At 41.8% G+C, this 27580-nt stretch overlaps 1 protein-coding gene across 1 annotated transcript in view; it reads left to right on the forward strand.

Moving 5' to 3' along the window:
- The first annotated feature begins 785 nt into the window (after positions 1-785).
- LOC149168155 (Peptidyl-tRNA hydrolase II (PTH2) family protein) overlaps positions 786-27580 on the forward strand; it is a 205331-nt gene continuing 178536 nt past the window's right edge. The window contains exon 1 of the mRNA XM_089426892.1: positions 786-1451. Within this exon, the coding sequence (XP_089283018.1) occupies positions 1233-1451 (219 nt within the window). The 5' untranslated portion in view covers positions 786-1232. The remainder of the gene's footprint in view (positions 1452-27580) is intronic.

Here is a 27580-nt window from a genome sequence, read left to right on the forward strand (position 1 = left end):
CATTCGAATTTAGACTATAAGCCCTCCTAAGATTTAGATCCATTGCCTTCACCCATCACATCCCTTGTGATTACAAATGTAACATATAGAACATTCTTCCCATATTTTCTTTCTCGAGGTCATTTCATAAAACTTAATTTTTTATATGTAATCTCCTCTACCTTCACATTTTTCTACTCTCTTTTAAACTAAATCTTGATGTAATTTTTTTTTTACACCAATAGGCATCCCCTATTGAACCTTCACACATTAATCTGTCTTTTAATTACAAACCCCAATTTTATGGTGAAGAATCAATTATGCTAATATATTCTCGTCATCTCCTTTACATCAACCAAAAATAATTTTATTACATCTCTAAATCCATATTTATATTTTTATATTTACCTATTTATATTTTTATATTTACCTAATAAGATTATGATTATAAATTTAATGTAACTTATTGATAGCCACATACAAAGATTAATGAAAATGGAATCAAAATAGTTTGTTGTAACCTATTTCTTCTACCTAAACATTCTAGTTTGTTTTATATAGTTTGATTTTTATTTCATTTGCTTTATTTTATTCAATTGACATTCAAATGGATTGCAATAGGCCAGATCACTAAATCAAGATTTATTGCATAGTGGAAGTGGAATGACACCGATCTAAGAACCACATTCACTCATGTGATTATGCTAGTATATATCTTTTAGAGGTTTTTAATGTCATGTGATGGTAAGTGAAACAAAGTTAAAGTGAGTATAAAGAATGATTATAAATTCGAAATATAACATTCAAGTCACACTTTTTAAATGTCAGACACTCTAACAACCCTTTGGAATTCTGACGGCCAGCGCATTCTCGCTTAAAACAGGGCTTACGGCGTTTCCATTTCCCCTATTGATTTGTTTAAATGCTTCGTCAAAACAGCCCATGATCAGAAGCCGTTCAAATCAATCCAGTTGAACTGTTTGTACGCAACACGGGAAAAAAACGAATTTTAGGATCTCAACGAGGATTCAAAAGTTGAAGACAAGTTCTAGGACACTTAGGGCTTTTCTTAATTGCTAGGCTTTCCAGCAGAGATCCTTTGCATACTCGAGTCTAAGGATTTGCACGCAACGTTATTACAGGATTTGCTGAACGTTTGGCCGCAAAGACTAATTATTCAGCATTTGGCTTCAAGGATCAGAATTTGAGCAGAAATTGGAAAAAAAAAAGGAGTGTTCACTTTTTTTTTTACAATGTTCGCAGAGATTCAAGGACGAAAATCAATGGATCTTACGTGTCTGAAAATTCTGGCAGTCGGTGCTGGATGTCTTGGACTAGGTTACATTCTGGGCAGACGTTTCAGAGTTCCATTGCCTTCCAATGCCGCTGTTAATGCCTTACCTCCGTACGATGGAAAAAGCGAAATTCTCGAAATCGAGAAGATTGCAGAAGTTATGGACGACTTTAAAATGGTAGACTGCCCATTCCTTTATTCCCTACAGTTACAGTAAATGCTTTAGATTTAGTCCAAAACATGGAATTCATCTCCGAATATCATGAAGGAACATAAATTTTATATAAAAGTAATTGTCCTAATTTGTACAATATTTTGTTGAAAGTACCAGGTTTTAACTTAACTTTGCTCTTTTTTTGGTTGTAATTAAATTGGGCGGATGAGTAAAAGTTTGGTGAAATCAAGCTAATTGGTGATAAATAGCGCATCAGATTTATCTCGTTCCAAATGACAATTAAGAAAAAGGAAGAGGGGAGTTTGTCATCACTGATATTTTCGAAGATGATATATGTTTTGTCCAGCATGATGATTGGAAACATTGCTTAACATTTGGTTTCCTCACTTAAAGCAGTTCCTTGTTTTACTGCTGCCCGGGAACGATGGGTTGTGCTGTTCGCCAACTACCCATTGGACATTGTGGAAACCTAACATGGTGAATAAGGTCATTACTTTTAAAATTGAGGTTCAGCTGATATTCGAGATTTGGTTATGCAACTTCGTGATAGCACACGCTGTCTAACAATTCAATTTATAATTATAGTGTAAATATTAATGCCAACTAATTCCTGAAATCGGCTAGTGTATACAATTACAAAGAAAAGGAAATACCAGGAGTGCTAAAGCACCCCTACGAGACTAGCAAAAGGACAAAAATAAAATAATGCTTAGGGAGTACTAGAGTCAACTTTAGGAAAAAGTGGCAAGAGATTACCAAAAGAGCAAACAGAATACATAGGGAATGCTAGAAACATATCTATGAAAAAGTGAAAAGTAAAAGAAGGCTTTAAAGAGATACAATCAACGTAGATTGATTTTAATCATAGATATAAGGAGCATTGAGAAGGATCCAAAGAAAAATAGATATAATTATCTCGAGCATCCTACCAGGGGCAAGATATAGATCATTAATAGTACATTCCTTGGCTCGAGATTAGTGCAAGCTTGGGGGACTATTACCACCCCAGGGACATGGCTGCTCCAAACCTTGCACAAGTAGCGAGGACTCAGGAGAGGCCTCCCAGGGGTGACCTTGTGCAGAAAACAACAGAGTACATAGTCCAGATTATGTTCTAGTATAATGTTCTATCCTAAGCTTCTTGCATTTGGCCTTTGAATGTTAGGAGAGCAGTTACTAGCAGAGCTTGAATGACTCTTAGTCTTTGTATTTCAGATTTTGGGTCCATCTCACCCAACTTTGTAGTTCCCTTTCAAAGCTCTACTTAGATTTTAGATCAGGGTATTACCTCATGTTGTTCCTCTTACTTTTTGTCTCTTGCTTTATTTAGGAGCTAGATTTGTACTCTCATTTTGTATCAATATATGTGCACTCAACAGTCTCATTGACCTACTTATTGTGGTCATTTGTTGGACATCATAAAATGATCTATCTTATCTTATAAAGATTTATAATTATTATAGTTTTTTTAGTTTTTTATTATTATAGTTAGTTTTTTTATTTTTATTTTATTTTATTTTATTTTATTATTTATTATTTATTTATTTATTATTTTATTTATTTTTATTTATTTATTTATTTTTTTATTTTATTTTATGTATATAGTGGAATCGGCAACAGGGGCAGCCTCGCGACTCGCGTTACACGGGGTCGATTTTGACCGCTACCTCTATAACCACTGGGAGCTGCGCCCGCCCCTCTCCACAGCGCTGGGTTAGTCCGGGGGAATTGAACTCGTGACCTTTAGTACGGAGCCCGCCTTTCTAACGAACTTCACCGTAGTGTGATTACCAACTCGCCTATCCTCGTGGGGCTGTTAATTTTAAAATTTTTCATTTTTATTTTTGTGGACATTTTTTTTTAAATTTAGTTTTAAATGTTATAGATGTGACACATCTTACTTGGCCTGTGCACCTTGCTGCTCTTGGTGCAATCAACCACTAGGAATCTTATAAGAACACAATGCACAAGGATCCAAAAGGCACCATCGAAGAACCTAAAATGATGTCACCTAGAAGCTCTCTTAAGACGTGGGTACTAGTTGGGTGCATTGGACTTTGCATTGCTTGATCGACCTTCTATTGGAAATTTGGCCACGATGCCTCTTGCGAATGGAAGTTGGAACCATATAATGGCTGAAAGTAAGAAGTGATGAGTCTAGAACTAGCAATATAGCTCTAAAGGCATTTTATTGGAGGTGGAAGTGAAGCATCTTATGAAGGAATGGGTCCTTGTACTGTGCAAAAGCGTGCAAGGAACAAGGAAAGTTTGTGTACAAGTAATGATAATGGTCGTAGATCTCGTAATGATTGGGCATATGACAATGAAATGGTCTTATGACTTAGGTTTTTTTAATGAGACTTAGTCGTTGGTTTATGACTTAAGTCTGAACACGTATTATATGTGTATTTTATTTTTTCTGTACTGTTTACTTTGTAGTTAATTAATGGCTATAAAATATAAATTATGAAGAGAATATAATACATATTCAAGGCACTAGGTGTGATGCTCCTCTGAAAAATGATGATCTATCTCTAAGTGCAGTTGATGGGAACAAACTTGAAGCTAATCTAGAGGAACTCTTAAACCACAAGATAATTACAATCTGATATAATTTTTAAGTATATACATGAGGTCGTCCACTGCATGTAAGTGTGGAATTAATGTTGAAGCTTTAGAGCTAGGGGCCCTTTTGGCTCAATCCATGTGGATTTCAAGTTTGCTTTATAGATCGTTGCTTTAAAATTTTTATCAATATCTCTCTTAGTAAGGTAATGGGAATCGATATCCAAGTTTATTTGTTGGAGGAGAAAAAAATCTCTATCATGCCAACTAGATTCATTACCTTAAGTAGTAGGTTGCGTAGAGGATTAGAAAACTAGATAGGGATGTCTCTTAAACCTTGAGCAGGAGTCAACCATACATTGAACCTTGTACAACATGGTCATGTCATGGAAACCATTGAGGTGAAGAGAAGGCAAGCATCAAACTCAACTAAGGAAATAGAGTGCATAATCATTTTCTTGGTTCAAATATGCTTTGAAAGCATAGTAATGCGTATCCTGTCAATGTAGTGTTGATCTATTTGCCTTAGGAATAAGCTTCATTTCTCACAACGATAAAGGTGAGGAGATGAAACTAAAGTATTGAAAAGGTAGATCTTAACCAATATATTCCAAAATTAAAGCTAGAAACCTCATCTTTCCAAGGTGGTTATTATCGTATTTCGTTTACTCAACCTTAAGCTTGCTACTTGGATTGTACTATAAGATAAATTAGAGAATATCACTCCAAGGCATGCCTATGTTGTCATTTCTTCTACCACTTATCCTTCGTAGGTGAAAATAGTATTCAATGTCTCTTTCTTAAATATGTTGAAGGTCATAATCTGTCTTTGCAAGGTTGGCCTACAAATTTGTAAACCATGGTTATCCCATGATGATCTCGAAATGGCTAGTTAATTTTGGAGGTTTGCAACTGTGTGGGATAGGTCGACAATGTCATATGCAAATAATAAAATGGCAATAGGAATCCCAATGTGAAGGTAGCTACTTTAATCACCTACAAATTTTGAATAAAGTTCTCTAATTTATCACCAGAAATCCTAGAAAGTGTGGGAGAGAGTGGACACCCTTGCTTGATTCTTTTTTATCCAAGAGAAACCTCGTGAGGAAACCAAAGGGATGCTTCCCCACATTTTTTGGTAGCATCCCTAATAAACCCATTAACGCAGACTAGTGGGCCTATCCCATGAAGATTCAAATTAGGAACTTCTTGTCATGGAATTAGCCAAATGCTCAACAATATCGGGGACAACTGGTTGAGCTATCCCTGGGGCTCTCTCGCTTGAATCTTCTTGTGCTATGTCATCAATATTGCTTATTCTACTACGGAGCTTACTAATAGTCACCTCATAGGATCATAAATAGTGACATTGTCATGTTTGTGAGCCCCATCAACTTGTAAAAATTTCTCATTTCCCACCTCGGTTTTCAGTTTCACCTTATTTCTCCAAAATAGTTAAATGCCCTTTCCCATATCCATACATTTAACAACTGAAAAATAAATTTTGCTGAAAACACAAATTCTGGAAATTTTACAGAATGCTGGAAAATGCAGAAATAAAAAATCAGCAGGTACAAACAGCCATTTAACACATTTAAACACAGTAATTTTTGGTCAAGGTGACCCTGGAAAAACCCCCTACAACTCTTGGGGAAAACCAGTTCGAGAGATCCTTCTTATTTCTGAAAAATGTTTTTTACAGTGAGAAATATTCAGCAAAAATCAGCATGTAAACTTTTACAACTTATCTCGTTTTTCGTGCCTCACAGCCAACTGGAAAACTGCTGTAAAACTGCTGTACGACCCTCGATTTTTGTGCAGAAAATCAGCTGTACGGACGCTGTATGGATTGCTGCACTGTTGTACGGCCTGCTGTATGGCCTTCTCCTGCTGTACGGCCTACTCCAAGCTGCTGTAAACTGCCTTGGAATGTGTGCCAAGCTGCTGCCTCCTCAGAAATCTCCCTTGCTCTCTTGCTCTCTCTCTCTCAATCTGCTCATGAAAGAATGAATGACCTTTTCCTCCTTTAATCTAACCCTAAATGACTTTTGGGTGATCCTTAAATCCAATGGCTGAAATAGATTGAGATCCAGGGCTGAGATTAAATGCTCATTTAAATCTCACTTTCTATTTTTTAATTCACCCCACTTTAATAAAGACCCACTTAGTCATTTATTTCCAAAGTCACTTTTCCTTTCTAATTTTTCATTGACTTTAATAAAGTCACTTTAAAATTAGACTTTAGTAACTTTATCACTTAAAGTCACTTTTAAATTAGATTTGACTTTATAAAAATTATAAAGTCACTTTAGGAGAAAAATTAAATTCTTTTGGACACTTTTCCCTAGGCCAAAGATCAAAGCCTTAGGGAACCACCTGTCCTCCGGTACCAAATTTCAACACTCCCTCTTACCGAGGAAGGTGTTCCTCACCACACCCATCTTGTCTCTGAAGTAGTCATGCTTGCCCCGTGGTAAGGCTTTGGTAAGAATATCTGCAACTTGCTCATCATTGGGAATATACTCAAGCTTCACAGCGCCCTCCTGAACACAGTCTCTGATGAAATGATGTTTGATCCCGATATGCTTTGACCTGTCATGAAATACTGGATTCTCCGTGAGTTTAATGCAACTCTGATTATCACAGTAAATCACTGAAGGTCTCAACGGCTGACCAAATAAGCCAAACAACATCTTGCGAAGCCAGATGGCCTCACAACTAGCTAGACTGACTGCCATATACTCTGCTTCCATTGAACTCAATGCTACTGACTGCTGCTTTCGGCTGAACCATGACACTACTGCCGAACCCAACCCAAAACAGCACCCTGAAGTGCTCTTCCTATCAGAAGCACAACCTGCCCAATCAGAATCAGTATAACCTGCCAGTCTCACTCCATCCCCCTGCTTGTAGTCCAGACCATAATCCACTGTCCCCTGCAAGTACCGCAAAATGTGTTTTGCAGCCACCCAGTGAACCTTCCTAGGCTCACACATAAACTGACTCATCGTGTTGACTGCAAAACAAATATCTGGTCTAGTGCTGACCAAATACATCAAGGAACCAATCAGTTGCCTGTACAATGTGGGATCCACCAACTCGGAATCCGAAGCATGAAGCTTCTTCCAGTTGGTGATCATCGGTGTCGACATGGGTCTACAATCCTCCATGTGGAATCTGCCAAGGATGTCCACAATATACTTCCCCTGCCCCAGGAAGAAATGCCCCTCCTCCTGCCACACCTCCAAACCCAAAAAGTAATGCATCAAGCCGATGTCCTTCATCTCAAACTTCGCCGCAAGATCTCTCTTGCAGTGCTCTATGAGTCTCTCTGCACCTGTAATGACCAAGTCATCCACATACAACACCAGAATGAGAGGCTCCTCACCTATCACAATAAAGTAAAGGTTCGGATCTGCCTCACTCTTTGTGAAACCCATCCCTGCAAGTATGTATCTATCCTGGAGTACCAAGCTCTGGGAGCTTGCTTTAAGCCATAAAGGGCCTTCTTCAGTCTGCACACATGGGACTCCTTCCTATGCACCTCAAAGCCCTGTGGCTGCTCAATGTACACCTCCTCCTGTATGAAGCCATTGAGAAATGCAGTCTTCAAATCCATCTGGTGGATCTTCCAACCCATCTCTGCTGCTATCGATATAATGGAGCGGATCGAAGTATATCGAGCCACGGGATCGAAGGTCTCCTCATAATCAACTCCCTCTACCTGGGAGAACCCTCTAGCCACAAACCTCGCTTTGAATTTCTCAATGCTGCCATCTGCAGCATGCTTTACCTTGTAAAGCCATCTGGAAGTAACCATGGATTTGCCCTCAGGCCTCGGCACTACCTCCCAAACATCATTCTTCATGATAGAAGAATACTCCTCCTGCATGGCCTCTCTCCAGACCTGTTGGCTAGTTGCATCCTCATAGCTAGAAGGCTCAGAGTCAAGGATGCTGGTAACCATTGCCATATAGCTACAAAACCTCTCAGGTGGTCTACTCTCTCTGACCGGCCTCTTAGGCTCAGCAACAGATGTGGCATCTCTCAAGGTGTCCTGAAGCCACTTGGGCTTCCTCTTCCCTGAGTGCACTTCTCCCATAGGAGAATGAAATTCCTCCTCCCCATCATCATCAGGAGCCTGAACTCCTGACTTTCTGTTTGCTGTCCTCCTGCTTGCACCTGAACCTGTAGAAGCTGAGGTACCGTGTGAACTGTCCATCAGTGGACTCCCTAGCGAACTGCTCTGCATGCTGCCCGGAGCACCACCCCTCTGGCTCGGTGAGCCACTGCTCACTGACGAACCTGACATCCTCATAAATGTACCTCCGGATCCTCCTGATCCCTGCCCACTGGATCCCTGCGACTGACTCAACTGCTATCGAGGGTCTGACTGATCCAGATACTCTAACTCCTGTGACCTCCTAAAGGCCATGTCCTCCTCGAACTTCACATCCCATCTGACAACAACTTTCCTCTTGGCAGGAATGTAAATCCGAAAGGCCTTTGAGGTCTCATTATAGCCCACAAAGATACCCTTCTCTGCGGTGGGCTCTAGTTTGGTCCTCTTCTTTTTGGGTATGTAGGAGTATGTGATGCACCCAAAGATACGAAAATGACCAATATCAGGCTTCTTCCCAGAAAAAGTCTCCTCCGGAGTCATGTTCCCCAAGGCACGATGCAGACTCCTGTTCTGCAAATAAACAGCTGTGTTGCAGGCCTCTGCCCACAAGAACAATGGCAACCCCTGATCATGTAACATGGCTTTGGCAGCCCCTACGATGGATCTGTTCTTCCTCTCCGCAACCCCGTTTTGCTGGGGGTTGTAAGGAACAGTGAACTCCCTCCTAATGCCTGCCTCCGCACAATAGTCAACAAACTCTCCAAGGCTGTACTCTCCCCCATTGTCCGACCTCAGGGACATGATCTTCCGACCTGTCTGTGTCTCCATAAGAGCTCTAAACTCCTGAAACCGCTTGAAGACCTCACTCTTGGTCTTCAAGAAATAAATCCAGGTCCTCCTGGAGTGATCATCAATGAATAAAACATAGTACTCATATCCACTCAAGGAAAGATGAGACATCCGACCGCTCACATCAGAATGAATCAAATCAAGTATCCCAGTCGCTCTGCTGTCATTGTTGGGAAAAGGGGATTTGGCAAACTTGCCCATCGCACATCCTCTGCAAGTATCAAAGTGATTAGTACCGAAATCTAGCACACCTGTAGTGATTTCCCGCAAGGTCCTCAAGGCTCCATGATACATATGTCCCATCCTGCGGTGCCAAATCTCACTCAGCTCAGAACTGCTAGCTCTGCTGTCGGTACTACTGCTCAATGCCAAAGGGACTGGAATGCAAACTTGTACACCTTTGCATGGCGTACACCTATCACTCTAGCTGAATCTGCTAGAGTACCCCTGGGATACATCAACACCTGTCCTCCTCTGAACAGTACCTCATATCCTCTGACCTCCAAAGCTGAGACGGATATGAGGTTCTTCCTCATCCCTGGCACATAAAGAACATCTGACACCTTCAAAGGAGGTTTGGACTCCCTCTGAAATGTCAGTGTCCCCACCTCGACTGCTCTAACAATTCTGTCATCACTGAGTACTACCTCTATATCAGTGCCACTCTCTGAAAGCTCTGAGAAGTACTCACGGACTCCTGTCATGTGACGTGAAGCCCCACTATCCACATACCAGATACCTGAAGATGCTCTGCTAATCGAGGGAAAAGCATGCTCCCTCCGAACTTGTGTGGCAGGTGATCCTGCACTAGAGGACTCATACGCAGTGAACCTAAACTCCCGGTCAAAACGAACTGCAAAGTCCTCAACCTCTGCTGAAGCTGCCACGCTCTAGGTCTTCCCCTTCTTCTTCTTCTTCTTCGGACACACAACTGCATAGTGTCCCATCTTTTGACAATTCCAACACTTCACCTTGGAATAGTCCTTCTGTGTGTTACCCTGTTTACCTTTACCTTTGCCTTTGCCCCCACCATTGCTTGTGGAAGCCTGCTTTTTCCCTTTGCCTTTCTTGCCTCATGCTGACAGTGCTACATCCTCATCCTGCTCAACTGGCTTGGCTGCCCCACGCTGACCTTTCTTGATCTCTGTCTGAATGCAATCATCCCAGAACCTCTCCCATGTGGGAAGGGTCTCACGTGCACAAATCCCATCAGCAAAGTTCATCCATGAACGGGGGAGGCCATTCACTGCAATCCGCACCAACTCAGTGGGTGGAATGTCCTCTCCAACTGCTGCCAACTCATCTCTCACATTAGTAATCTTTGTGAGATATCCAGCTGCACTATCATTGCCCATCTTAATAGTCTTCAGCTTCTCCTTCAGGACCATTTTCCGGTTCTCATTGGTAGTCTGGTAGAGATTGGAGAATGCTGTCCACATCTCATGGGCATTTTTGTTTCCTTTCACATGAGGAATGCAATGGTCTTTGACTCCGTCTAGAATCAGTCTTTTACCCTTGTTATTTTTATTATACTCAGCTAACTGAGTGGCATCAGTAGGCACAACAACAGGGTTCTGTGTGGTATGCACCATGATGTCCCAGACTTCTGCCTCCTCAAAGATACTCTGCATTCTCTCATTCCAAACGCTGTAATTGCTATGCCCATCCAACCTATCCTCCACCCTCAATCCCAATGACATCCTGCTGTCCTAAAACTGAAAAATAGCATTGCTGTAGTAAAGATAAAACTGCTGTTTGTGAAAAATCAGCTTGCTGGAATTTTCTGAGTGAAAAATCAGCAGGCTGTAATTTTCCTCCTTGCTGTCCCAAACTGCACTTCAGCACTCAACCTCTGATACCATGTAAAAATTTCTCATTTCCCACCCCGGTTTTCAGTTTCACCTTATTTCTCCAAAATAGTTAAATGCCCTTTCCCATATCCATACATTTAACAACTGAAAAATAAATTTTGCTGAAAACACAAATTCTGGAAATTTTACAGAATGCTGGAAAATGCAGAAATAAAAAATCAGCAGGTACAAACAGCCATTTAACACATTTAAACACAGTGATTTTTGGTCAAGGTGACCCTGGAAAAACTCCCTACAACTCTTGGGGAAAACCAGTTCGAGAGCTCCTTATTTCTGAAAAATGCTTTTTACAGTGAGAAATATTCAGCAAAAATCAGCAAGTAAACTTTTACAACTTATCTCGTTTTCCGTGCCTCACAGCCAACTGGAAAACTGCTGTATAGCTGCTGTACGAACTGTACGAACTGCTATACGGACCTCGATTTCTGTGCATAAAATCAGCTGTACGACCCTCAATTTCTGTGCAGAAAATCTGCTGTACAGCCCTCGATTTCTGTGCATAAAATCTGCTGTACGACCCTCGATTTCTGTGCAGAAAATCAGCTGTATGGACGCTGTACGAACTGCTGAACTGTTGTATGACCTGCTGTACGACCTGCTCCAAGCTGCTGTAAACTGCCTTGGAATGTGTGCCAAGCTGCTGCCTCCTTCTCCTCCTACTCAGAAATCTCCCTTGCTCTCTTGCTCTCTCTCTCTCAATCTGCTCATGAAAGAATGAATGACCTTTTCCTCATTTTCCTCCTTTAATCTAACCCTAAGTGACTTTTGGGTGATCCCTAAATCCAATGGCTGAAATAGATTGAGATCTAGGGCTGAGATTAAATGCTCATTTAAAACTCACTTTCTATTTTTTAGTTCACCCCATTTTAATAAAGACCCTCTTAGTCATTTATTTCTAAGTCACTTTTCCTTTCTAATTTTTCATTGACTTTAAAAAAGTCACTTTAAAATTAGACTTTAGTAACTTTATCACTTAAAGTCACTTTTAAATTAGATTTGACTTTATAAAAATTATAAAGTCACTTTAGGAGAAAAATTAAATTCTTTTGGACACTTTTCCCTAGGCCAAAGATCAAAGCCTTAGGGAACCCCCTGTCCTCCGGTATCAAATTTCAACACAACTTAAGTCTCTCAAATAGGGAGTGCCCTGGAATGATATCAAAGGCTTTGCCAAAGTCCACAAAACGACATTTGATTGAAATGGATTTAGGAAGATAATGAAGTCTCCTATGCCTATTTGGCGGCACCTTGAAATTGCTTCTACAATTATAGAATATCCTCTCTCTGCACTCCTTTGAAAGGTTTTTCTTCAAGATCAAGTCTTTGTTTAAGTTGGGAAATAGGCTTGCAAAGCCTTTTACAAGATCTTGGAGTGAATTGCTTTGGAGTATCATGAGTAAAGATATCCTTGTGCCTTGGTTTTATAAATTTTGAAGCGTCTCGAATTAATATCCTTTAAAAATCCTCATAAAGCCTTTGGTAAAGCAATTGGTTTATGCTTTGGCATGTTAAGTTGTATGAGATCAGTGCCTCCATTTTGAAAGTTTGTTGTTGTCCTTTAAAGCGGTTGGTACATTCTAATGAACTGATGTCCTCCATCAAAGAGGAGCCAATGTCTTATTTAAGAATGGGTTGATATCATCATTTGTATAAAGTTGATGTGATTGTTAGAAGGGGCTGGTGCCTTCATGAAAACATGGTGGGTGTCTACATTGAGAAGAGGTCAATACCATGGTTTGGAAAAGGGCAAATGCATGCCTTCCATTAAAGTGTAAAAAAATTAAAATCATGGTTTTATAAGAGGCCCATTCCAAGCTAACCTCCATGAATAGACTCCACAATGGATTAACCCTTGAATCCAATTGCCAGATTGTGCCTTCACTAGCATGGAAAACCATTCAAAACAAATTGGCACGAGTTATAGAAGAGGAAGCAATCTCTAAAGGGAATTGAATCCTTTTGGCCAAGAAAATGAAATTCAGTTTCTATTCCTAGGACGGAGATTGAGTGGCTTGGGGAATTTACTATTAGTGGAAAAAAATAAAATGAAGGAGAAAATTTAGTTGAGGATTTGATTGCTTGAGGGAAAGAGAGTGATTTCCTTTGAATGAAATGGATTTGGCATTCCTTTGATTGAAGTGATTTGGTTGTGAAGAATCATTTGGCATTTTTAGTAGCCTTTATGGAAAATTGATTTAGCATATGGATTTACTAAACAAAGATTGATTGACATTCATTGAGACAAAATCGATTTGGCATCCCACAAGTTGGTTTTATCTATTGAAGAAATTGATTTAGCTCTTGAAGGAGGTATTTTCCAAAACACATTTTGGTTTGAAATTTGTTAGAGGAATCATTTTGGGGCTTGGAAGAATCAATTGGATAACATTGTGAGAAATTGTTTTGGGAATTATTCATAGAAAATTTATTTGTCTTTCCTTAGAGGAATCAATTGGCCAAAATAGTGAGGGATTTACAATCCCTTGGAAGAGGCGATTTGGGCATGTGAAGAGTCAATTGCCACAACCAATTGGCATAATTCTTGAATATTTGTCTGAGCATATGAATCTATTTGTACCATAGGAGATGAACTGACTTTGCATAGCAAATTGTTGAAGAAGAGCGTTCCATCTCATTATCTGAGGAAAGACACCATTGAAGAATAAGGACAACACATTGAGATTCTTGTGCGTTTGTAGATTGCGACATTGCATACCTACAAAGGGGTATACAAAGGGGTATTTGCATAAGAGAATCAAAGGGCTCGCAATAGTTTCTAGTTAATGTAGCATTGTGTTACCCCTCTATCAATGGGAGTACATCGATTTTTTTCAAGTAGATCATTCACCACCATTGTAAGCCCAAGGTCACAAGTCAAAGCCTTGTAAAAAAACCACGTGAGGCTATGTATTAAGCATCCCGGACCTGGTGTCTTATCTTTCGAGTCTGTATTTATTATGATTGGTTGGACCATGCCTCGTCCCTTGAGAGCTTCATCTTGGCGATGTCGTCCCTAACTAGATTGGAGGACCTTGGGAGGTTTTTCATGAGGACTGATGTTTCTATGGGAGCCTTGTCTTTGTATGGGTGGTCACTTGTGTATGGGCCAATCCAACCTGTGTCAAGGTGCATCTATGTCATTCTACATGGTTTTGTGTCTATAGAGTACGTAGGTGACCTTGGCATTGGTGCAATATTGCTCATTACAACTCTCACAACATAGCAGTTTCATTTGTCAACTTTCATGTTTCCCAAAGCAAGATGGTCCAGGGGGTTAAAAAGTCACCAACCCCAAATTGTAGAGCATGACTAGAGGATTCCATGCCACGTGGAATTTTTTCAATTAGAGCATTTGGTGGATAGTTATAGTCCGGTCAAACTTGGTCAACAGTGCAGGAAATGTTTCCAAGGGATTTTTAAGCAGAGCATTGGGCAGAATCATGCATGCATTACATCAAAATTGATCATCTCGACGAGATGAAGAAAACCAAGGCGTTAGAATTTTGAGATCAACAACAATGTTGGAGATCAGACATAGGGGCAGTATGACGTGTTAGTTAAAGTGGTGATGTGGCAATGTCCTAGCAGATATAAGGAAATAGAGACAGTCTCAATACAAATTGGGACATGCTGAGCAAAACCCAGGTTCCAATTTTTCTAGCAAGGCTAAAGTGTTGGAGATATACCATTGTGGGCACATGTTGAATTGCTAAGGGAATATTCAATGCCAGGTCAAAGTCAAAAAATAGTTGTTGGAATCTTGGATCAAATCTAGCCATTGGAGAAAAGTCTACTAGCCATTGTAACCAAATTGGATCGAGAAGTTGGAAGATAGACCTATTAACTAGCTGTTACAACTAAATTTTTCTAAAGGGACGAATTGTTTTCGTTTGGTCAATTCACACCCTTTTATGTGGACAAATCGACTCACTCATGGACCAAAAATGCTAGACATTGGGGGGAATCATGATGCTACTTCTCTAGTTTGGTTGGGTTGCCTCTTTGAATTATCAGCTCGAGTGCCCATATATGCTTTGGAGACTTCCAGATTGTTTCTAAGGTCCCTAATTCCATCACAGAGACATGCTAGGTGAGACTTGAGAGGCATTACTGCTGCTGGGGGGGCAAGGGGGTTGGGGGAAGGGAGACGACGGGGTGGGGAGCATTAAAAGAGAGGGAAGCCACATAGAAGGAGGGGCTTATACTGCTATGGAGGGTGGGATGGCCAATATACTGATAAGCAAGGGTAGAATTGAGCATGAATGAGGGAATTGGAGCCTGCTGACAGGAGGATACATGAGAAAACAGTGGAATACTATAGGACTGATGTTTCTATGGGAGCCTTGTCTTTGTATGGGTGGTCACTTGTGTATGGGCCAATCCAACCTGTGTCAAGGTGCATCTATGTCATTCTACATGGTTTTGTGTCTATAGAGTACGTAGGTGACCTTGGCATTGGTGCAATATTGCTCATTACAACTCTCACAACATAGCAGTCTCATTTGTCAACTTTCATGTTTCCCAAAGCAAGATGGTCCAGGGGGTTAAAAAGTCACCAACCCCAAATTGTAGAGCATGACTAGAGGATTCCATGCCACGTGGAATTTTTTCAATTAGAGCATTTGGTGGATAGTTATAGTCCGGTCAAACTTGGTCAACAGTGCAGGAAATGTTTCCAAGGGATTTTTAAGCAGAGCATTGGGCAGAATCATGCATGCATTACATCAAAATTGATCATCTCGACGAGATGAAGAAAACCAAGGCGTTAGAATTTTGAGATCAACAACAATGTTGGAGATCAGACATAGGGGCAGTATGACGTGTTAGTTAAAGTGGTGATGTGGCAATGTCCTAGCAGATATAAGGAAATAGAGACAGTCTCAATACAAATTGGGACATGCTGAGCAAAACCCAGGTTCCAATTTTTCTAGCAAGGCTAAAGTGTTGGAGATATACCATTGTGGGCACATGTTGAATTGCTAAGGGAATATTCAATGCCAGGTCAAAGTCAAAAAATAGTTGTTGGAATCTTGGATCAAATCTAGCCATTGGAGAAAAGTCTACTAGCCATTGTAACCAAATTGGATCGAGAAGTTGGAAGATAGACCTATTAACTAGCTGTTACAACTAAATTTTTCTAAAGGGACGAATTGTTTTCGTTTGGTCAATTCACACCCTTTTATGTGGACAAATCGACTCACTCATGGACCAAAAATGCTAGACATTGGGGGAATCATGATGCTACTTCTCTAGTTTGGTTGGGTTGCCTCTTTGAATTATCAGCTCGAGTGCCCATATATGCTTTGGAGACTTCCAGATTGTTTCTAAGGTCCCTAATTCCATCACAGAGACATGCTAGGTGAGACTTGAGAGGCATTACTGCTGCTGGGGGGGGCAAGGGGGGTTGGGGGAAGGGAGACGACGGGGTGGGGAGCATTAAAAGAGAGGGAAGCCACATAGAAGGAGGGGCTTATACTGCTATGGAGGGTGGGATGGCCAATATACTGATAAGCAAGGGTAGAATTGAGCATGAATGAGGGAATTGGAGCCTGCTGACAGGAGGATACATGAGAAAACAGTGGAATACTATAGTGCTTTGAGAAGGTGCAGAGTTGAGCTAGATTTAAGGATATTGGAGGCAGTTTGGCCATCTCAAGCTTAATGTGATTTCAAAGGAGGTAACCATGCTCTGCAATGAATGCGATGTTTCTAATGAATTATGAGATTACTGATGATTTGTGACTTGATATGGGCATTTGCACTTCCTAAGCTAAATTGAATTCAAGCTTTTATAATAAAAGCTCATCATAATAAGAGTTTAATGTTGTCCCCCATTTAGCCCTTTTACTTATCAAGGTGTCTGCCTTACTATTATACGTTTGGGACTAGCTTCAATGAAATATGATAAAAGATGAGGTCAAAATCTTACACTTTTTCATTGCTCTGGTAAGGCTGATGATTTTAGGTGCCACCTTATATCTCATAATGCTTATTATCAGCTGGGAATCTCCAGTACATTTAAGTCCTTAGATTTTCAATTCGGTAGCCAAATACGTCCACTTTAGTGGACTAAAGTTTGTTTCGTGGGTCTTAGATTGTCCCAGACATGAATGGAACTCTACAATCTTCTCACCTCCTCCTGCTGGTCCTTCTTTATCTCTTAGGAAGAATCCACAGTTAAAACTTATCTTATCTTCTGTAAATATTGTGTTTTTCCTTATTTTCTTGTCTTTTGAAATTATACTCCCTAATCGATCAGCCATTAATGTCTCTCTTAAAAAGTCCCTTCTGCGTTCTTTGCTCAACTGCCATGGTGATCTGTAAAAGATTTGAATTGTGGGTCTTGAGAGTAAAAACTTCTGAGATCTTGTTTTGAGAAAAACTGAAACAATATTAGGGTCCCACCCTAACCCCCTTATTTATGTCATGGGATCACGTCATAGTCAAGAGTCAATAAAGCCCATATTAATATTTGTAAGTGGTTAACCCGCAATTAATGACGGGACCACAGTTAGTTGCAAATGGGCCGTAGTATTAGATAGATGGTATTAATAAAATCCACGGTATTGGCCCGTGGTATTGCATGTATGAGTCATATATAAAGAATAGAGACTCCCTGCGAGGAGCATTGTGTCTTATTTTGTAGTCGAGTTCTGCTCTATTGGAGGTTGCCCCCTCGAAGAGGCAAGTGAACATTACTCTCTGAATAATAAAATCATTGCTATTCTATGTTCTGGGTATCTTTTCTTCGCATATTCTGTATTTGGGTATCATTTTGCAGGTTAAGAGCATAACAAGTGGTATCAGAGCACTTTCCAGGGCCGGTGGGATCTCCAATTCTTAGCAAATTTTTTTTCGGCTAGAGACGTGTTCCGGCATCTTTAAACCACGGGATCTGTCGTTGAGCGCATAAACCTGCGGATTTGGGGAGGCATGCACGCAGGAAATACAAGAGGTGGTCACGTCTGTTGGACTCCCTTGTAACCCCTGTGGGTACCCCTTCGAGTAGTAGCGCATTAGACAGAACCGCGCACGGATTGTCTTCCACGTACCCTCTGGGTATATCGGAAGCCCCCTAGGCTCCCTTGAAACCTCGCCATAGATAAACCGTCGGCCGTCTTGTGGCTACAGTACACCGAGAACAGCACTCGTAGAGATTACTCGCCCGTACGATAGGGAAGTCGGGTTGTACGGCTAAGGGTACGGTCGATCCTCCTTAGTTAGAGCCCTGAAACATTGGGCCGAGTACTACTGCCAGACCCTTATGTATATTGCGATCTGTAGCACCTAACACTCCTCACGACCATAGTTTCCTTTTCTATCGGGGGATCACACATCATCTATTCCCGATCCGCGGGTGCAAAGAGGTGCAGCAGCAGCAGACATCAGTCTCGCAGATCCATTAGATCCGCCGCAGCAGTTGATCCGCCATTCAGATCTCCCAGACCCACCAGATCGGAGTTGTTGTGAAGGGTTCCTATACCGGGGTATACTTTTCGCAGGACTTTTGGCAGCATTGACATTTTGAGGATTTGGCGACTGTAGTATTGATCAAGAAGGAGTAAAACTCCGTTAGGAGTTAAGTCTGAGCTCTTTCGGGGCGCTTATTGGTGATCTAGCCCATTAGAATCAGGACGACGAGCTGAGCAAGGTGGTACCATTCAATTTATTAGTCAAATTTTTTCGGCGGTCCCTATTTTTCATCAGGTTGGTGTATGGTAGAGACTAGAGCTCAAGCGATGGCAAATGAAAGGATGGACAAACTGGAAGACTCCGTGCAATCCCTCAAACATGAGCTTCAAGGAATAAGTATCCAGATACAGCAATTACTTCCGAAGGGCAAGGAGCAAGCCCACGAGGAGGCGTATAATGGAAATGATTACAATGAGGGTGAGTCTAGCCACTCTCCTCACGTCTGGCACACCCATCCACCACCCAGTCAGAGACCTCCCAAGTTGGATATGCATAAATTTGACGGTTCTCACCCGTCCGCATGGCTAGCACAAATGGAGCAGTATTTCAAATTGAATCATATCCCAGATGATGCGAGTCCCAATGTTGCACGAAGCGGGAGTGGGAGCGCGGAAGCGTCATTTTCCAAAAATCTAGGAAGCGAAGCGTCCGCGGAAGCGTCTGCTATATATATATATATTTTATATTTTTTTGCATTTATACTCAAAACAAACATCCCAAATACCAAATTAATTGTAGAAGACATGAAAACATGCATATTTTTGCATAAATCAAGATAGATATGGCATCCATGATTCCATTGTAGTTACTAGTATGTACAACAATCATCTATATTCTAGCTATTACAAACATACATCAAATTTTTAAGCATATTATAAAACATAAAACATTTAAGCATATTATAAAACATAAAACATAGAGCATATTATGATTTATCTAGCAAGTGAGCAACTGTCAACATTTGTCATGTCCAAAATTCAAATAATAATGTTTACAAAATATGTCACTTGGTCACCGCCAAGCCAAAAAGGTTCAAAATTCAAATTCACAAGTCTACAAGTCTAATGAGTAATCTATGACAAAAAGTAGTAGATTGTGAATATATCTACTAATCTCTCCTCCTTCCACCACGAATAGAACGTGGTGGCGGGCCTCCACGTGGTGGCAATGAAGAAGATGGTGCCTGTGTAAGTCGTGGCACTGAAACTGATGAAGAAGAACCCCCTGCTGTTGGTGTTGAACCATGGAACCTAGGAACCAAGGGACCAGATGGGGGTGGGGGTGGTGGCATATCAACACGGTCATCATCATCCTAGAATCGCTCAAAAAATTCATGCAAAAAAAAAAAACACTAGTTAACAAAAAAATTAAAAACATGAATTAGAGAAATGCTTTATAAGGGAAAATTGGAAAATTCATACCACAATGGACATACCTGGATAAGAGCATCCTCTAATTGCTCTAGTCGCAACACTCCATCCTCCAAATTGGGCTCCTCTGGATTCTTGTCCCAAATCAACAAGTCTTTATTAGACTTTGCATCTTCACAGTAATGGGACAACAATCGCAAGTTGTAATGAACATAAACCAAGCTCTCTGCCCGGTCTAAATTCAACCTGTTCCTTTTAACACTGTGGATGAAAGAATAAGAGCTCCAACACCTCTCTGCAGAAGAAGTGTTTACCACCTGTGATAGCACCCGCAATGCCAAACTCTGTAGAAGTGGAGTACCCCCTCCATGCATGTTCCACCACTCAAGAGCAGAAAAAGTCTCTCGATCTTGAATTGCATGCATGCTCCCAAATGGACCAGTGTTGAGCGTATAGTTGCTCACCTGTCTCCGTACCAATGCAGCCTCCTCCTCATCAGGGATTAATTTACTCAATGCAACCATATATTTTTCGTGAACCTCTCTATCTTGGTGTGGTTTTTTCCTGCTTCCCCCCCCAGGTGCTGGTGTTGAAAGCCATGATGGATGATAGTATTTAGGTGTCAAAACATATGCTAATGCATGCAATGGAATATTTAGCATTTCCCATCGGTTTTGCACCTCTACACGAATATAATTGTACAAGGTGGTATCTCTAGGCTCAACAATGTCTTTAATCTGCCCCAACATGCTATCCATTTGCTCATACACCTCCCCAATTACTGGTCGATCTGAATCTGCAAACTTGATCATGTAATAAATTGGTTTGGTGAATTGCAAAACATATTTAACCTGTGACCAAAAGTAACTGTCAAGAACAGTGTCCTTGACTGCATTAGCACCATCTGTGTCAGTGTTAATTTCATCCCATGTTTCAGCACACACCAGATTAGTTAAAGCTTGTCTCACCCTCACTAGCCGCCTAAAGGTGAGGTAATAACTAGCAAATCTTGTCTTTGCAATTTTAAGCAATTGCAACTTGGAGTAAGTGCCATAGAAGTAGTTTACCCTTGTATGCCTTGTGATGAATTTAATGAGTTGCTTCCCTTTCCTGTAAACCTCAGCAATCCACCCACAATCTTTGTGTTTCACAATATCATGCATCAAAAGGTTCAATGTGTGAACCAGGCACCCAGACCAAAAGATGTGTGGATGAGTACGCTCAATAATTTTTCCTGCTGCCTTACAATTTGCTGCATTATCTGTGATCACTTGAACCACATTATTTGGACCAACATCTTTGATTGATTTCAATAGGAGATCTGCAATGTTTTGTGCAGTTGCACTGATGGAGGAGGAGTCATGACATGCAATAAATACTGCACCACTAGAAGAAACACCAAGAACATTTATCAAATGTTGGTTTCTAATATTTGTCCACCCATCTGATACAATGGATACCCCAGAATCCACCCACTCATGTGTAAAACGTGTCAAAGCTCTTTGAACCTTAGCTTTTTCTCTTTCTAATAACACTGTTCTAGCTTTCTCATAGTTGGGGGCCTTGTATCCTTTTGGGGCTTCATTGATGGCCTTTACCATGTCATGCCAATAGGGAGAGCGAAGCACATTGAATGGTACACCGCAAGCACAAAGAAAACGGACTATCTTTCCATCCACATCATCCCTCCCAGCAACATTAAGGAAATCCCCTATTGTTCTTCTACCTCCAGAGGTTGCAGAAGTACCATGAGGAGATGGGCAACTACCAAATTTAGAGGTTGCACTTGATTCAGAATGAGTTTTTTGTTTCTTGTTTTTTTGTTGTGCAGCCATCTCTATTTGGATGTATTTTCTTCTTTCTTCAGTTGAAATGTTTGGGCAAATTTGTACCCCCACAGAACCCTTTTTTTCATCACTGTCCAGCACCCCACAAAGATGCCTCCTCAGACGGGTATATGAACCACAATATGGTTTTCCTCCATGAAAACCATGAGGGCACACAAATTTGTAAGATCCACCACCCTTTCCCCCATCAAGTTTGGTCACATAGTTCCACAAGGGTGTTGATGTACCTTTCCCATCTTGTGCTTCAGTGTCCCCTTCAAGTTCATCCCCTTCCTCTTCAAACCCTTCCTCCTCATCATACGTTGGGTCACTACTATTAGGACCAAGTTCATCCCCTTCCTCTTCCCTTCTATTCCTCACCCTTGCCATCATTAAAACCAAGAGTGGAATGATACATAGAAGCCAAAAGAACACCATCTTGGAATATGGATATAGGTGGTGGACAACCTGTAAATAAAGGAGCAAGTAGAAACAATGGGAAAGAGTAGGAGAGGGAGGAGAAAAATACAAATTTTTTTTCAAAAAAACAAGGGAGTTTGGGGTTTGAACTTACCTCTTTAGCTCTTGTAGATGAAGTCCTCCAAGCTCTTGCTCCAAGCTCCTCCTCCTTCTCCTAGCTCCTCCTTCTTCACTCCTCCAAGCTCTCCTTTCTTCTCCTCTCCTTTCCTCTCTTCTCTTCTCCTCTCCTCTCTTCTCTTCTCCAACTCTCATAAACTCAAAGTGAGAAAATGAGGAATGAATGGGAGCTTTATGCTTTTCATTCCTCACCCTAAACTCACCCTAACCCACCCCCTCATTGCTAAGTTAAGTTAACTTTAAAAAAAAATTAAAAAAAATGAGACATTTTTCCTTGCCCGCGCGGTTTTTTCGGAAGCGCTCCGAAGCGCTCGTGAAGCGTACGCTTCCGGGCCCGAAGCGTGGCGCTTCGGAGGCCCGAAGCGCCATCCGAAGCGCGCTTCGGGGCCCACGCTTCATAAAAACCAGGAAGCGCATTAAAAACTCGGAATCGCGCTTCGGGATTTTTGGAATCGCGCTTCCTGGAGCGCTTCCGGAACGCTTCCGTACGGGGCGCGATTCCGGCCTAGGATCCGGGGGGGGGGCGCTTCCTGCAACGTTGGATGCGACTAAGCTTATGTTGGGGAGCATGTACTTGGACAATGAACGGTGGCAATGGTGGGAATGGCATCAGCGTTGCAATGGACCTTTTAGGACTTGGACCCAATTTACCAAAGCTCTTCGAGATCGCTTTGAACAGGAAGACTCTTTTTTGGGTCGTCTCACTAAGCTCCGACAGACTGGTACAGTGGAGGAATATATTACCGCTTTTGAAGCCTTAGCCTTCCGCACTAGGGGTCTCACAGATGAGTTCTACACGGAATGTTTTATCAGTGGTCTTAAAGAAGCCATCAAAGCTCAAGTTCTACTTCACCACCCTCCCACGTGGACGAAGGCTTGCCAGGTAGCTCGTAAAGTGGAACGTGCATTAGCAGCCCAATACAGTCGCCCAAATTTCCCCGCTAAAGGTCGTCCCCCACAGGCTCACAACACGACTCAAACACTTAAGGTCCAAAAGGTGTCACCTGCGGAAATGGCCGACAAAAGGAAGCAAGGACTATGTTACTACTGTGATGAAAAATACTCCCTAGGTCATAAATGCAAGGAGCCCAATTTTTTTCAAATAGATGCCACTGACTACAGCTCAACAGAGGAAGATCCACCACTTGAGGAACATGAGGCGCTAGAAGAAGACAACCCAAAGGAGAATGTCTCTGACGAACCAGTTATTTCGCTGCATGCGTTGGCAGGGATTTCTTCCCCTCAAACTCTCAAAATCCGGGGTTTTCTTAAACATCGCCCAGTAGTAGTCTTGATTGATAGTGGAAGTACCCATAATTTCATCCATCAAAAAATCGCAGAAGCAGCGCATTGTTTTGTACGAGCAGTTTCTAACTTCCAAGTACAAATTGCGGATGGGGGCACAATGAAATGTGAAGGCCGCTGTGAAAATGTCAAACTTCAAATGGGGGATTATCAGTTGAAAACCCACATGTTTGCCATACACATGGGGGGTTGCGACATTGTCCTCGGCGCTGAATGGCTCCGCACTCTTGGGCCAATCACAATGGATTTCCAGGAGTTATATATGAGTTTTAAGCAGAACAACTCCACACATACCCTCCGTGGACTCCAGGCGGGAGTCCCCTCTATCATCAGCTCGCATAGGATGGAAAAATTGTTAAAAAAGGGCCATCATGGAGTGGTAGCTCAATTTAATGCCATCCAGGTAGTCGAAACCATGTCTCTGCCAATTCATCCTGAGATGCAACAGATTTTAAATAACCATCGGACGGTCTTTGACAAGCCTCATGAGCTTCCACCCTCGCGAGGGGAACATGATCATAGCATCACCTTGGTTCCAGGGGCCCAACCCCCAAATGTGCGGCCATACAGATATCCGTTCACCCAAAAGAATGAAATAGAAAAAATCATTAAGGAACTGTTGGAAGCAGGTGTCATTCGTCCCAGCATTAGTCCTTATTCATCCCCAGTGGTCATGGTGCTCAAGAAAGATGGGGAGTGGCAGATGTGTCCCGACTTCAGGGCCCTCAATAAGTTGACAGTCAAAGATAAATTTCCCATCCCGGTGGTTGATGATTTGCTGGACGAACTCAATGGGGCTCAATTCTTCACTAAGTTGGATCTTCGCTCAGGCTACCACCAAATTCGCATGAAGGAAGTCGACATTCCCAAGACGGCTTTCAGAACTCATGAAGGCCATTATGAGTCCCTGGTCATGCCATTTGGTCTTTGTAATGCCCCCTCTACTTTTCAGAGCCTTATGAATCACATTCTCAAACCATATCTCAGAAAATTTGTCCTTGTCTTCTTCGATGACATCCTCAACTATAGTGGCACTTGGGCTGCACATCTTCAGCATGTAGATCTACTCTTGCACCTGCTCCGCAAGCATAAGTTATTTGTCAAGATGTCCAAGTGTTCGTTTGGCATGGAAGAAGTTGAGTATTTGGGCCACATTGTGGGGCGTGAAGGTGTCAAGGTGGACCCCAAAAAGATCCAGGCAATGCAAGAATGGCCTCAACCTAAGACCTTGAAGAGCTTGAGAGGATTTTTGGGTCTCACAGGCTATTATCGTAAATTTGTCCGCAACTATGGCCGCATAGCGAAGCCCCTCACTCAACTCCTAAAGAAAAATTCCTTCTTCTGGAACGAGGAAGCACAACAGGCATTTACCGCTCTCAAAAACGCCATGTGTTCAACTCCAGTCTTAGCACTACCTGACTTCACCAAATCCTTTGTCATTGAATGTGATGCTTCGGGTACAGGTATTGGGGCGGTCTTAATGCAGGAAGGGCGACCGTTGGCCTTCACAAGCCAACAACTCAGTGGGAGGAATCTGGGCCAATCTACCTACGAGAAGGAAATGATGGCCATCTTACATGCAGTCGAGACCTGGCGACCTTACTTATTGGGGCGACGTTTCCAAATCCGCACAGATCATCACAGTCTTAAATATTTTTTGGAGCAACGCCTATCCTCCCCACAACAAAATAAATGGTTAGCCAAAATGCTGGGATATGATTATGAGATCATTTACAAGAAAGGGAAAGACAATAGTGTAGCAGATGCATTATCTCGCCAATTTGAGGAGGAAAGTACTCTGCTCGCAATTTCCCTCCCCATTCCAGACTGGATTGAAGAGGCTCGCAGGGAATGGTTTTCACACCTCGGGCTCTCCCAACTCATTTCTCAATTGCAGGTAGATCCTAATTCCACCAAGGGCTACTCGTGGCAGAATGATATTCTTCGCTACAAGGACAGAGTCGTAATATCACCAACATCCACCCTCAAAAGTCGCATTTTGGCAGAATTGCACTCATCTCCCATTGCAGGACATTCGGGCTTTCAGAAGACGTATGCTCGCACCAGAAGATCATTTTTTTGGACAGGCATGAAAAAGGACATCCTTACTTTCGTAGCAGAATGTGATGTCTGTCAACGCCACAAAGGGGAAACCGTCAACACACCAGGCACATTACAACCATTGCCCATTTCGGCATCAATTTGGACGGAGGTTTCTATGGATTTCATTACAGGTCTTCCAAAGTCAGGGAACAAGTCAGTCATCATGGTGGTTGTGGATCGACTGTCGAAGTATGCTCATTTCTGCGCCCTACCCCACCCGTTTACACCAACTTTGGTTGCTCAATCTTTCATGGATCAGATCTTCAAATTGCATGGCATGCCCACTTCTATTGTGTCCGACCGCGACCCGATCTTCACCAGTAATTTTTGGCAGGAACTCTTCAGAATACAAGGCACTCAACTCAAACTCAGTACTTCATATCATCCGCAAACAGATGGTCAAACCGAAGCCGTCAACAAATGTCTAGAAACCTACCTTAGGTGTTTCACTTCAGAAAAGCAACACCTTTGGGTACAGTGGTTACCTCTGGCTGAATGGTGGTATAACACCAACTATCATGCCACCACCAAAATGACTCCCTATGAAGCAGTATATGGTCAACTTCCGCCTTCCCCTACTTCTTATCTCAAGGGGTGCTCCAAAGTACAAGCAGTGGATCAACTCCTACAACACCGCGCAACCATGCTCGCCCATCTTAGAGAGAATCTTCATCAAGCTCAGAACCGCATGAAGCAACAGGTCGACCAGCATCGCTCAGAGCGCCAATTTCAAGAAGGGGATCAGGTCTTTTTGAGGCTGCAACCATATAAGCAAACATCACTCAAAGACAAGGGTTGTCAAAAGCTCTCTCCAAAATTCTACGGACCATACCAAGTACTTCAGCGCATTGGAGAAGTGGTTTACAAGTTGGCTTTGCCACCTACGGCAAAAATCCATCCAGTTTTCCATGTATCGTGCCTCAAGAAAGTGATTGGGAACAATTGCTGAGTTCAAACCAGTCTACCTGAATTGGACGAAGAAGGGTCAATCTGGCTTCAACCCGAACAGGTTCTAGACACACGAGACAAGCACCTGCGCGGCCGCATGATTAAGGAAGTCCTCGTCAAATGGAAAGACACCTCTCCAAAAGATGCAACTTGGGAACCAACCACTATTCTTCAGTAGTTTCCGCAACTTCAGCCTTGAGGACAAGGCTAGTCTTAAGGGGGAGGGCATATTAGGGTCCCACCCTAACCCCCTTATTTATGTCATGGGATCACGTCATAGTCAAGAGTCAATAAAGCCCATATTAATATTTGTAAGTGGTTAACCCGCAATTAATGACAGGACCACAGTTAGTTGCAAATGGGCCGTAGTATTAGATAGATGGTATTAATAAAACCCACGGTATTGGCCCGTGGTATTGCATGTATGAGTCATATATAAAGGATAGAGACTCCCTGCGAGGAGCATTGTGTCTTATTTTGTAGTCGAGCTCTGCTCTATTGGAGGTTGCCCCCTCGAAGAGGCAAGTGAACATTACTCTCTGAATAATAAAATCATTGCTATTCTGTGTTCTGGGTATCTTTTCTTCGCATATTCTGTATTTGGGTATCATTTTGCAGGTTAAGAGCATAACAAACAGGTATTCCCACTTTAGTGTAAATGAAAGCTATGCATGAATGAAAAGAATATAGAGAGATGAGAATTTCCTTTGTCAGTTGATATCTTTGATTTGTTGTATCATTATCCACATATATGTTGGTTGCAGGGTTGCCTGTGTCAAGGAAGGAATTCTTATGATGATGTAGTTCTGTGCATGCTAGGTATTCAAGCTGTACCTATCAAAATGTACTGGGTGTATTGCTTGGTTTGCTATTTTGTGCAATGTGCATTGCTACTCAGATTGGACAATTAAAATTTAAAACCAAATACTCTGGATATGCTTTTATGCACCTGTTCTTTAAACATTTCTTTCTTTAAATGCATTTCATAGTGATATTTGGAATACTTTGCCTATCCATAGTGAAACCTCCTAGATTGTTGATTGCTTTGAAAGGCCCAAACTTCTATCTCATTTGGAATCAATCAGCCTTTCTGATGACTCAA

This window comes from Pinus tabuliformis, chromosome 4_2 (genome assembly GCF_031772625.1).
Source record: "Pinus tabuliformis cultivar Carrire ecotype Pingquan chromosome 4_2, CPIR1, whole genome shotgun sequence".
NCBI lineage: Eukaryota > Viridiplantae > Streptophyta > Pinopsida > Pinales > Pinaceae > Pinus > Pinus tabuliformis.